General features: G+C 44.6%; 1 protein-coding gene across 1 annotated transcript in view; it reads left to right on the top strand.

The window, feature by feature from the left end:
- SHD (Src homology 2 domain containing transforming protein D) overlaps positions 1 to 13928 on the top strand; it is a 128273-nt gene that overhangs the window by 101779 nt on the left and 12566 nt on the right. The window contains exon 5 of the mRNA XM_069649383.1: positions 2360 to 2479. Within this exon, the coding sequence (XP_069505484.1) occupies positions 2360 to 2479 (120 nt within the window). The remainder of the gene's footprint in view (positions 1 to 2359; positions 2480 to 13928) is intronic.

The raw sequence follows: 13928 nt of genomic DNA, 5'->3' as shown, positions 1-13928 counted from the left end.
ATCACCTCTGTTAACTTTATCCATTCTCCTCCACAGCATGCAGCTCTATGCACTCTCCCCTTTCTAATCACCCACTATTCATACCTCTTAAGGGTCATGCTAAAGATGTACCCCTCCCACCTACCCATTAACTACACAAACAGCTGTGCCTGCAGTATTTTCACGTTAAGTTGCTTAAATGCAAAATAAATATTCTGATTACTGCGTTAGCAGGGATGTGATGGGGCTTGGGAATGGGTATTGTCCAAGCAGGCCACTGAAAAAAATGACAGTACCCCTCCCACCTACCCATTAACTACACAAACAGCTGTGCCTGCAGTATTTTCACGTTAAGTTGCTTAAATGCAAAATAAATATTCTGATTACTGCGTTAGCAGGGATGTGATGGGGCTTGGGAATGGGTATTGTCCAAGCAGGCCACTGAAAAAATGCCAGTAACCCAGCAGTTCTATGATGGCTCACTGTGATATGAGGTTGGAGTTGATCCAGCAGGTCCCAGGTTCAAACCCCCAGTAAGGCGAACGCAAAAAACAACTGCGCCTGCTGTTTGAAGGGGATCTGTGTGATCCGACCGCAGATTCTTTTACCGCGACGGAAAATTTTGCATGGGAAATGCGCAAGCACAAAATGTTCGTACATTTCCCATGCAAACATATTATTAAAAACACTAGAAAACCCACACCCACAACACACTCTCAACACACCCCCACGTACACCCTACTTACCTTGCACCAGTTACCTTTCACTTTTGTGAACGGGAACTGGTGCCGCGGGGTCCTTTCTTTTTTGTGGGCAGCTGTAGGGGTTTCCCCCTCCAACCCCCGCTCACTATACTTTGTGGTATAGTGAGCAGGGTGTTGCGGGGGACACCCCCGCAGCCTCCGTTTAAAACTAAAAAAAAGTTTTCGGGTGTGCTGCGGGGGTGTCCCCCGCAACCCTCCCCTGCTCACTACACTGTAGAGTGTAGTGAGCGGGGTGTTGCGGGGACACCCCTGCAGCCCCCGTTCTTTTTTCTTTTTTTGGGTGTGCTGCAGGGGGGTGCAACACCCACTCACCATTCTGTATAGTATGGTGAGCGGGATACTGAGGGGGACACCCCTGCAGCCCCCCCAGTGTTTTATTTTTTTTATTTTTTTTTAAATGCATGCCACCAAAGGTTTTAACTTTTGGTGTTCGAACCTTTGGTGTCGTGCATTTAAGAGCTTTTTGTATAGGTCGAACTTTTTTTTCAGTAATTTCTACCAATACCGTTTGAGGGTATGTAGTGCAAGTTTCAATATATTTCTATGGTTGTATTTTAAAATGAAACCATTCCGGAACAGTTTTTTAAATTTTTAAATAAAATTAAAGGAACAGTAAAACTCAATTAAAAAAAAACGGAGGAGCACCACTCACAACCGCTCCCACCCACTTCGACCACTGCATCCTCACCATGACTGAGTAAAGAATGTGCTTTATGAATATTGCATTCTGAACTCTAACCTGCACTCTTCCTGTTTCAAACATTCATTGCCCCACTAAAACATCAACAGAAAGTCAAATGCAGTTAGAACTTCAAATCTACTCCATTGCCCCTCCTGGCAAGTACATCTCGAATTACACCAGGGACAAAGAACTCGTCCTTATTTATTCTGACATCAAATCCCCAGACTCTGATCACCCGCAAGCTGGCCTACTGCAACACCCTACGGGAAGACACAAACTCCACCCACCTCAAGAATCCGCAGGGCCTCCAAATATCAAATGCGAGGCTCACCATAGATTCCCAAGATGATAAGAAGCGAACACTGAAGGCTCCCACTGCGCCCCTGTTGAGGAGCGATGCCAATGTAAGGTGCTGGCGTTCAGCTGCGCAGCCCCGCTACAACAGAATCGCCTTATATTGTGTGAGCTCCTACCTACAGACAAGACTATGAGATGTCTACGCCACTGATTGACACAGATTGGTAGGTGAACATTTGCAGTTGATGCAATCATTTTGTGGAACCGATTGCCCCAACATCCCAGAGTGTCGAAGCCCGTTGTGCGCAAGATCTTTGGGGGAGACGTCGCTTAACTTCCTACACCTCTTATTTCTTCGATCATGGCAGAAGCCTCCTGGTGCCATGAAAGTAAACGAGACAACTATGTTCAATTAAGGCAGCTCTCAGATGGGCATTGTGTGGGTTCTGGGCAATGCCTGCTCAAGGTGCGAGGAGAAGCTTTTGGTGGGGGTGCCGAAGGGTAACAGTCCTAGTTTTTCTGGGGTGCTGAAGAATGATGAGGCTTTGGTGTGTGTTGTACTGTGAGTGCCAGATGCACAGTCCCAGCCTCCCCACCCCATACTCGCCTCACCTCTCTCTCCCACCCCTCTCTGTAGGTGGTTTCATGGTGCCATCAGCAGAGTGGAGGCCGAAACAATGCTGGTGCTGTGCAGGGAATGCAGTTACCTGGTGAGAAGCAGCGAAACCAGCCACAAGGACTACTGCCTCTCCATCAGGTGAGCAACGGAATGGTTCCAAGGCCCCCTGTCTTCTTTGGTTTTGAACATGCCTGACATAACCCAAGTTACAGTGAAACCAATGTGTAGTTCCTATCTCCTTTTTTCACACAACACACCAGAGATAGATAACACATATATGGAGATTGGAGAAAAACCGTAGGGATAACCAAACTTGATCAATGAGCTACAATGCTAGTTTCTCAGAAAGGATGTTGCATGAAACTCAAATAGAGTGTGGGTTGCTTCCCTAGCATCCCACGCCATGAAATTAAGAACCCGTGGCTTCAAGTTTCAAATGCGCTCAACCTGATGTATAAATAGTGCAGTGGTCCAATATACAACAAACAAAAGTCGGAGTGTCAGTAAATGTTAATAATATTTAACACAAGTCGCTGCATACTGAGAAAGTGTACTGAACAAAAGAGTGTTGACCCAAACTGGTTTCTGACAATTAACCGTGAGCCAATTATCTGTCAGCCAACACGTGTTCCGAGAAATACTTCTCTTCTTCAGGGCTCTAAAGATTTGCAACTGGTCATCAGATAAAGCCTTCAAATGCAAGTCTTTCAGAGTTGTTAGTAGCACGTGTGATCAAGATACAATTTGTGAAAATCAATGGACTGACCGTTCTGTCACTACTGTCAAAAAGCACATCACACACCACAGTAATTAAACAGAAATTGTTATATCAAGTTACCCCAAAACAATATAATTGATACAATCCAAATATGAGATAAGGACAAACAAGCAGAAAACAAAGAAAGACAAACATTGCATATCCTAAGATAGTTTAAACTTCAAATTGCTTAACAACCAACCTTTAGGTTGCATATCATGCAATGATGAAAATGTGTGCCATGCGACCAACCGCCCCGTACATGTGCAGTGACCGGATTCCCAGAGGTTTAAGGTTGTCTTCCCTAATAATGAAGATGAGGGAGATGAACATCAAAGCAGCAAATGGGAGGAACACAAATAATCGCTCAAGAGGAGTGATTGAAATGCTAATTGAACATGCCTATAAAACCTTGAAAAAAGTCTGTGAACAGGTTGCAGCATTAAAAGAAGAAATAGAAGCAGTGGATTTAGCAGAAGCTAAGGGAAAGAACTATGACATTCTTAACAGGATTATCATCCAGTATCAGGATGAAGTTAAACTCAAAAAGACCATTTTTTAGGGATGAACAAGAAAGACTACAGAGATGGGAGGGTGTATAATTTTCAAAAGCAATATGATAATAGATGTTATTCTACATACAGTATTAGCCATTTCAGCCAAGTCGCGCACAGCACAGCGCCACCCAGTGACCATCAGTGGAAGTTCACCTCAGTTCAGAGCCAAATGATTAATGCATTGTGGGTATGCACATTCACACACATGTCAAGTCTTCCTTGAGCGCTGTCTGTCTTGGGTTGAAAACTGCTTTGTATAAAATAACACTGCCCTATACTCAAACACATTTTCCTGGAGCATATACTTGACATTTGAGCTAATTTGCATACCAACAATGCATTTGCCCATAGAAATGAACATTGCAGAATTTAAAAAGAGTCAGTGTATAAACTTATTACAGTTAAATTATTTAATTTTCTTAGTTTTGGCTATTAGGCGCCGAAAGTGCTGCCTATAAACCAAACATTCTGTTGGTGTTATTTGGTTATTTACCAACACACTGAGTGACCCTGGCCATGTTAGTTCCTGTGACCATTCCCACTGACTACTTGCCAATCCCCATCCAAAACACATGCTTCAGGGACCTCTTTGAGCGAGGTCTATCAAGCATTAATATCAAACATTCTTAGGTGTATGGCCTGCAGTGTTAATGTAAAGCAGTCTTGGGAGAACAAATGGTTTAATTGCAGCTGTAAACGGGCTGCTAGCGTAATAAAAATGTCTCCAATAGGTGTGCCTTCAGCTACTTAATTTAGTGTGCTTATCCTTGTATCTGAAGTCCTGTTATAAACAAGCATTGACAAAGCCAACAGTTTTGACTTGTGCATATGTATTTGATAGGCATTTGCCAGACACTTTTATCATGTGCCCAGGTACTCACACAATTTTCCAGATGTTCTATCTTTTGGCCATGTAGGACCATTATGGCAGTGTGTGGCAAATGCCTTCCTCATGCCTATACAAAACCCAAATCTGTTGACTTTGCCAATGCTTGTTTTCCTCGCTTTGTTTGCTGAACATACATACGCGTTTGTCTCTAAAAAAAAAAAAAGGCCTTTTTTTGAAAGGGTTGCGCTCAGATTAAAACCAATTTAATTGTTTCTGTAATTAACAAAAAAAATGGAAATAGGCAATAAACACTACTGTAGGCCCTGAAGCTTGGTCATCTGGTCCCTTAGAAAAATCTGTCAGAACCCCGGCTCACCCCTCAGATCCTATGCACACCCCACGCCTGTGCTTGCCTACAGATAATGAGACATAGAATGAGAATATATAGAGAGCAAGGTTTAGAGAAATGGAGAGATCTGAGAGAGAGAGGTGCAGAGAGAGACATCTAGAGCAAGAGTGAGGGAGAGAAAGAGGGAGAGTAAGAGAGAGAAATGCAGAGAGAGACATCTAGAGCAAGAGTGAGGGAGAGAAAGAGGAAGAAAGAGAGATGCAGAGAGAGACATCTAGAGCCAGAGTGAGGGAGAGAAAGAGGGGGAGTAAGAGAGAGAGATATGCAGAGAGACATCTAGAGCAAGAGTGAGGGAGAGAAAGAGGGAGAGTAAGAGAGAGAAATGCAGAGAGAGACATCTAGAGCAAGAGTGAGGGAGAGAAAGAAGGAGAGTAAGAGAGATGCAGAGAGAGACATCTAGAGCCAGAGTGAGGGAGAGAAAGAGGGGGAGTAAGAGAGAGAGATATGCAGAGAGACATGTAGAGCAAGAGTGAGGGAGAGAACGAGGGAGAGTAAGAGAGAGGGAGATGCAGAGAGAGACATCTAGAGCAAGAGTGAGGGAGAGAAAGAGGAAGAGTAAGAGAGAGAGATGCAGAGAGAGAGATCTAGAGCAAGAGTGAGGGAGAGAAAGAAGGAGAGTAAGAGAGAGAGATATGCAGAGAGACATGTAGAGCAAGAGTGAGGGAGAGAACGAGGGAGAGTAAGAGAGAGGGAGATGCAGAGAGAGACATCTAGAGCAAGAGTGAGGGAGAGAAAGAGGAAGAGTAAGAGAGAGAGATGCAGAGAGAGAGATCTAGAGCAAGAGTGAGGGAGAGAAAGAAGGAGAGTAAGAGAGATGCAGAGAGAGACATCTAGAGCCAGAGTGAGGGAGAGAAAGAGGGGGGAGTAAGAGAGAGAGATATGCAGAGAGACATGTAGAGCAAGAGTGAGGGAGAGAAAGAGGGAGAGTAAGAGAGAGAGAGATGCGGAGAGAGACATCTAGAGCAAGAGTGAGGGAGAGAAAGGGGAGAGTAAGAGAGGGAGATGCAGAGAGAGACATCTAGAGCAAGAGTGAGGGAGAGAGAGAGGGAGAGTAAGAGAGAGAGATGCAGAGAGAGACATCTAGAGCAAGAGTGAGGGAGAGAAAGAGGGAGAGTAAGAGAGAGAGATGTAGAGAGAGACATCTAGAGCAAGAGTGAGGGAGAGAAAGAGGGAGAGTAAGAGAGAGAGAGAGATGCAGAGAGAGACATCTAGAGCAAGAGTGAGGGAGAGAAAGAGGGAGAGTAAGAGAGAGAGAGATGCAGAGAGGAACATCTAGAGCAAGAGTGGATGAGACAAAGAGGGAGAGTAAGATATGTCGCGAGAGAAATCTACAGCAAGAGGGAGAGAAGGAAATGAGAGTGAACTCTAGAACAAGAGGGGACTAGAGGGAGTGAAAAAAGAGTGACAGAGAGAGAGAGTTCTAGAACAAGAGTGGGAGAGATGCAGAGAGAAAGATCTAGAGGGAGTGAAAAAGAGCGAGAGATGCAGAGAAAGATCTAGAGCAAGAGGGAGAAAGAGAGATGTAGAGAGAGAGATCTAGAGGGACAGGGAGAGAGAAATGTAGAGGGAGAGAGAGAGATCTGGAGCAAGAGGGAGAGAGAGAGAGAAAGAGAGTGCTAGTGCGAGCTAGAAAGGGTGAGGCGGTCTTGTGATATTCTGGGGGTTATTGCTAGCGTAGCATATGAAGTGTTGGCTAATTAGAGGACTCATTATTTCTATCGAGATATGATGGAATTGCCCAGGCAGCAATGTCTCCAGCCCCCGGCATGATTATACGTCATGTGCCAACATTATACAATAACATGCAACTCGGCACTGCATTTAGGTCAATACTTTCAAGACCAGGTGAAGAGATTGCTTCCAGTGGCAGTCACATGGAGAGAATAAAAGCCAAAGCTGCATGATTGCCTCTGGGGTAATGCTCTCACAGACAACCTACACATTAGCACCTATCCAATCAGCTTCCCATGCCAGATCTAGGCGCTAGGTGTGGCATTCACAGGAAAGTAGTCATTTGCTGAGACCATGTACATCACACTCACTGCCAGAAACTGGACTTGAAAGCCTTCACCGTGGCCCCTGGAAGGGACATTAACGAGCATTGATTTTTAAAGACTCTGCTGGCATACCATTTCTGTAAATATATCTCAGACATAAATCACACGGAGCACGTGTTTCACACACAAGTGCGAGCAAAAAATCTCTGAGGACCAACCAATGGCTTTCAGGTTTGACCGTACGGATGTCCGGAGAAACAGTGGAATTGCATTTGCTTAGCCCCTGTCTGGCCCTAATCCCGAAATAAAACAAAATTCAATCGTTGTGGTTTGGGGAGCCCTACCAATTGCACTGATTCTGTGCAATCTCTAAATCCTTATAGGATACACACATACACACAGCCCCTGATTAGGCTGTTTAGCCCTGGCTTCCATCCACAACTGGAAGCATTTGTCTTATTAAAATGATCCTATGGCACCAAAAGTAGAACCTGGAAGTGTGTTTGGGAAGCCGACTCTACACCCCCGTTTTGACCTAAGATGTGCATGCTGCCCCCTAGTAACGGGATATGGTAACTGCCGGCCAGTTGAGCAGGAAATACAAAGGATGGATTTGGGAGATGATCCTCCAGGAAGACTGCCCTTAGGCCTTGCTCCCAGAGGTGCTGTGCTTCAAACCCTCTCATTTAAAAGTGCCTCTATTTCCGCCCACCTTTCCTGTCTATAGAACCTGGCTGTTAGAGGTCTAGGCGAGTAAGTAAAAGGATCATTGTCCTGTCTATAGAACCTGGCTGTTGGTGGCCTAGGCGAGTAAGTAAAAGGGTCATTGTCCTGTCTATAGAACCTGGCTGTTGGTGGCCTAGGCGAGTAAGTAGAAGGGTCATTGTCCTATCTATAGAACCTGGCTGTTAGGGGCCTAGGCGAGTAAGTAGAAGGATCATTGTCCTGTCTATAGAACCTGGCTGTTAGTGGCCTAGGCGAGTAAGTAAAAGGGTCATTGCCCTGTCTATAGAACCTGGCTGTTAGGGGCCAGGCGAGTAAGTAGAAGGGTCATTGCCCTGTCTATAGAACCTAGCTGTTAGGGGCCTAGGCGAGTAAGTAGAAGGGTCATTGTCCTGTCTATAGAACCTGGCTGTTAGGGGCATAGGCGAGTAAGTAGAAGGGTCATTGTCCTGTCTATAGAACCTGGCTGTTAGAGGTCTAGGCGAGTAAGTAGAAGGGTCATTGTCCTGTGTATAGAACCTGGCTGTTAGAGGTCTAGGCGAGTAAGTAGAAGGGTCATTGTCCTGTCTATAGAACCTGGCTGTTATTGGCCTAGGCGAGTAAGTAGAAGGGTCATTGTCCTGTCTATAGAACCTGGCTGTTAGTGGCCTAGGCGAGTAAGTAAAAGGGTCATTGCCCTGTCTATAGAACCTGGCTGTTAGGGGCCTAGGCGAGTAAGTAGAAGGGTCATTGTCCTATCTATAGAACCTGGCTGTTAGGGGCCTAGGCGAGTAAGTAGAAGGGTCATTGTCCTGTCTATAGAACCTGGCTGTTAGGGGCCTAGGCGAGTAAGTAGAAGGGTCATTGTCCTGTCTATAGAACCTGGCTGTTAGGGGCCTAGGCGAGTAAGTAGAAGGGTCATTGTCCAACTTTGTACCATAAACGGGTAAGCAACTGGGCAATCTTTGCAAACTTGTTTAGGGAGTTGTGAGCATGGCGGATTTGCATTCATGACCACCCTCCCAGATGTTTTCATGAAGAGGGTTCCCAGGGTTACAAGCTCCACAGATCACCATTCCTCTGGCCGGCAAGTCCATTCTGGAGGACATTCACTTCTGTGCAGTCCCAATCTCTCCACTTAGGCTTGTTGGCAAGCTATCTGGATGGCTGTCGGGCTGTGGATCCCCTCAGTGGTGTTCTCTAGGCGCACTGGTGTTCACCTTGGTGGCTTGCAACCAGTAGGATTCCCGCCCTGACCCTCAGTCCTGTGAGGGGGCCTTATTGCAGCGTAGAAAACTGTACAGGCAACTGTGTGTCCTAGCCCTAAGGCAACAGCAAAAGCGTGCTAAGATAACCTAACAGAAAAACGCCGGGCTGCCTTTTCATACAGAAAGACAGGCATCTGGGCCTTTTCTCCATACTTGCCCTGTGAGCCCACATCAGCCTGCGCCTTTCACACAGTCTAATGAACTCAGCCTGCAGGCGTAGCTCACGCAGGGGTAGCTCAAGCTATATTGTCCCCAAATAGATGGCTATGTTTTACGACTAACATTAAGATGTGTCTTCCTCTCCGTTCAACAGTGCAACACTCTATATCCAATATAAAACACTTTCACTGAATCAACGTGTTGAACAGTGCAATACTATATACAATATAAAATATTTTTACTGCATTAACTCGATGTTACAGACAAGTGGGCATGTATTGGATGTATCTTCGACACCTCAGACCAATGTGCCTGTAATTTGCATGTTACAACATATTATTCAGTGTGCATGTGTTCTGCATGTAAAGTTTAGCAGCGCCCTCAACTGTAGGCAGTTGCTCTTGGGTTCGATGGACTCATTTATAATAGCCCATTCCCCCGTTACCTTTCCGACCCACAGAGCCCCACAAAAGAAGTGGTGCAGCTGTCACATACTGACTGAAATAGCAGTTCTCTATCTGCCTGAGCCCTCTACATTGAAAGGCTAGTGTAATGTCTTTAAACTAGTCCTCTCTCGTAGTAATTGAGCAGTTACCTCACTCGCATGCAACCTAATGCTCTTCTGTTTTTATGCTGGTGCAGGCTACAGTTTACTCAATGGCCATTCACCCACAGTGCTTTCCGGCCATAACAATGGCAATAGCTGCTATGCAAATATCAAATAACAACAATGGGAAAGCTCCAGTTTGTATCCACCGTCCTTCTTGCTATATTTTGTTTGTGTGTTTTTGAATCAATGTTACAGGAAGCTAGAGTGACTGCATTGTTGCCACAGGCTGCTACGGTTTTACTCCAGTGCTCACTCACCTGCTCACTCCTGTTTGCCATCTGGGCCTAATCTCATCACCTTTAAAATGAAATGCATTTACCACTGTGTCTTCTCCACTTCTGCTGGAAGGGTGCTCTATGCATTGACTTCCCTGTTGTCAAAAAGAATTTCTAATGTTGCTGGTGAAACTGTCCCACAATGACTGCTTGTTGCTTAAGTACTTAAGCTTCTCACAGTGGCCACTAATGTGCTTCAATTCATGGGGGTGAGAGAGGACTTGTGGCTCCATGCCCACTCCCATCCCTAGTAAATTGTTTATTTATTTATTGCATTTGTTACACGCCCAAACCCAAGGGTATCACGGCGTTGGTTGCTTAAGGAACTTAGCTTGTTACGATCTTAGGGTTCTGGTTACATGCATACATTCGCTTTCAGCATAATAATAAACATTGACGGTCTTAGTGTTCTGGTTACATACATTCGGTTTCAGCATAAAAGTAACATTGACGGTCCTGATTAAGATTCGAGTCGAATTTGTCATAGAGCCAGGTTTTGATCATTTTCTTAAAGCGATGGTGTGATTGCTCATTTCTAATGTGAGCCGGTAGCGAATTCCAAACGGCTGGTCCGGCTACTGTGAAGCTAGATAACCGATACCTGTTCTATAAACTTTCTTTTTAAAATTAATTTCTTTATTCAATATCAGCGGCAATATCAGAATAAAAAAAGTAACATCTTGGCCTATCATCTCGATACTTCCCACCATGATACCCAACTATAATATGACCACTTAATGTGTGGGATCGACAGCCTTTCATTCCCTTTCCTCCAGGTAGCGCCTCAGGTAGCACCATATAAGGTGCATTTTATCCATCGATTTTATGGCAATGCACTTGATTGAGGGCCAGGAGTAATGGTATCACTATGCATTTACCTAGTAGCTTCGGGAGAGGTGGGCCCACCAACGAGTATGCTACAGGCTCTGTGGCGGTGATAATAGCTAGCGTTCCAGAGACCTGACGCCATAATACTACTCTTCTGGGGCATGGCCAGGTGATGTACATAACATCGGCCTCAAGTTGTTTACACTTAGGACAAGCCCCAGATGCAGTAGGATCAAACTTCTTAACCTTCAATGGGGTGTATGTACTATGGCAGGTGTAGAAAACGGTATTGTAATGCCTGATGTTCATAGTTGAGAGATATGTACCTCGATTGCCAGCATATCTTTTGCCATTTTCCCTCGTCAGTTGCCACACCCAACGTAAGTTACCACCGTGATTTGGCTAATGTGCTTCCACCCGTCAAATTGGACCGAATCGGCTCATAAAGTGAGTATATGGTTTGAGATGTAGTATCTGTTACCCTCAAGTAGCCTACAACAGGGCTACTTTTGGGTTCCTCTGGTATAAACGGGTATTTCGCTTTCAGTTCTCCTTTGATGCGTGTGGGAAAATCGCAGTGCTCATGGACAGTGACCTATGTTCACTGAACTTTTCCAACATGATGGGTTGTCCGCTCCTGAAAAGATCCACAAACCTGGCATATCCCCCTCTATGTAATTTACGCATAAAGCCCTTGTCTGCAATAATGGAAGCCCGAGTTCTCTAAGGGGTGAGTGGGTACATAAGTGGGGAAAGTGAGCACTTCTTATGCAATCCCAGTGATGCCCATCCACGGTTTTCATCGGGGTCTGTCGGTGCTTGGTGGCATATATCAGCGTTAGTAGGTGTAGGCTCTGGGGTAAATGGGAAACCAAGCCTCTTTTCAAGTTCGATACGTTGCATTGTTTGCGGGGACTGGTACCAACAGATCACATGATGGAGCATGCAGGCCTATGCATAATAAGTGGCCAACTTTGTAAAGGCAGATTTCTTCATAGAGTGAACTACATAGATACAGCGCTACCTCCTGTTCTGTTTTTACTTGACTTTCTGGACCACAATTTGCTTCTACATGTTCACATGCAATGTTTGTGAAGGGGTTAGTGTAGGAGTTTTCAGTAAAAAATGATGGACCACTATGATGGAAAGCGCCATGAACAAACCAGAGCTCTTGTTTTAAGCTGGCCTGCACCAGTGTCCTGCGGGCTGAGCGTATATGGTCTCAACCTTCCAGCCTCATAAGAATCCTTGCCCCTACATTTTGTAGGATTTACAATTTGCTCATTAGCTTCCTGGGCATACCCATGTAAACTGCACTGTAGTAATCTAGATGAGACTGAATGAGAACATTAAAGATGAAGGAATATAATAAACCATGTGTCTGTTTACCTGGGGCCCAATGAAATGCAATTGTCTAAAAAAACAGAATTCTTCTTGTATAAATGCTTATTGGACTCCGTGTCTGTGTTTCTTCGTGGTGAGTGCATATTTGCTTCGTGTCTATTGCATGCATTTGTGTCAGTTCAGTAAATTTGCTTATTCTCGCCATCTTAGTTACATTAGGTCCATTTCCTGCTGCAGAGATCTGGTATATTGGCGGTACGGTCACCTTAATTAGTTAAGTTTCTTACCTGTGCGATTTTGGTTTGGGGAAGGGCAGTAACTAGGAATGACGTATTCATCTGCCTGTCAACGTCCCTCTTCCTGAATGCCTCCCCGACACAGCAGGGCAATACCGTCATTATATTCAGGCAGAAAAAATCCTGGCCATTTCAACCGACTGGGGTGGGATCAGGTTTTCCATAGGCTTTTGTAACTACCAATCAGCAAGCCTTAGCCACAGACCAATCAAAAGCCAGATACACCCTTCTAAGCAGAAAGCTTTTTAGGTAGAGGCAACAGCTCTACAAGGGAGCTATAGTTCTTTAGCTGGAACTAAAATGACATCTTTTTTACTGTGTGCTCAGCATTGGTGAAACTTCTGCAGGTCATATCTCCAGTAGGGGAATGGCAGGCTCAGGGGAGTTCAGATATTAACTATTAACATGAGTCATGGCTTAAACTTGAATGCATGATTCCTCTAATGAGAGGCTCAAAGATGTAGACACTGAAGGAAAGGAGGGATGGGGGAGGGATACGAGGGAGTAATTTACATATGCCACGAGAATAAATACCTCATATGTGGCTCAGTTATTCAGTAGAAGAGGCCTCACCTCCCTAGGAACCATCTCTCTCCTCATGGACGCTCCGAGTGTGCAGTCTATAGCTACGCACCACGTCTTGATGTTCTCTCTCACGTGCAGTCTCGCGCGCTCTCGCTCTCTTTCTCAGCCGTTATCTGGTCTGTAAGCCTCATGAAGGTTTAGGGAGAAGCAGTGTGCCCAATAATAGTGACATCACATGACCCTTGACATCTGATGACATCACAGGAAGTGTCATTTGACCCAACTCTAAGTGCAAGGCATAAATTAGTTTTCAAAAATTGATTAGCAGAGTTTGCTAATACATTTTTTCTTGATTAGCAAACAAACCCATTTGATTAGCAATTTTGTACTAATGTTTTTAATGCCACCAGAAGATACTTGTACCCAAGATATAAAAGGAGCAACAATACAGCAGCTTTGTATACGGCTGATGTAAGACATTAGTGAGATAAGTCAGGCTTTGCAAATTCTTTCTGTAAAATGGTGCATGTCACCACAAACCCACTTTAGTTTGGCACACTGCTGCCACCCAGAGGCCAGCCATGCACAGTGAAACTTTTATTTGACATTTACTGCAAACAAAGTAAAGTTTAAATAAAAGTTTCCAACATCCACTGCAAATGGTACTGGCCCGTCTTAAAATCTACTTGACTATGTAAGTGGGTGAAAATACTTTGCGAGCCCTGGATGAGTGTCTGTAAAAAGGTTAGCTGCATGAATTGACACAAATAAATAGATATAATAAAAAGGATCTCAAAACAGTTTGGCCAGCTCTCTCTACTGCAGGTGCAAATATATAATACAATCCTAATCGTAGATAAAGTGAGCTCTGGAGGCCAACTACAGTGTACAGTTTTGCAGTAGGTCTGTAGATGTACAGACTGTATGAAACTATTGATTGCTACTTTAAGTAAATATCAAGTTGGCTTTGTGTATTCATTATGTAAAAGACTAAGCAAAGTGGATGGCATAGTAGGCCGAGAACTGGGAAA

The sequence above is a fragment of the Ambystoma mexicanum genome, chromosome 1p, assembly GCF_040938575.1.
Source record: "Ambystoma mexicanum isolate Mex_15411 chromosome 1p, UKY_AmexF1_1, whole genome shotgun sequence".
NCBI classification, from domain to species: domain Eukaryota; kingdom Metazoa; phylum Chordata; class Amphibia; order Caudata; family Ambystomatidae; genus Ambystoma; species Ambystoma mexicanum.
Note: the sequence above shows the minus strand (reverse complement) of the source record. Positions and strands in the feature narration are given on the sequence as shown.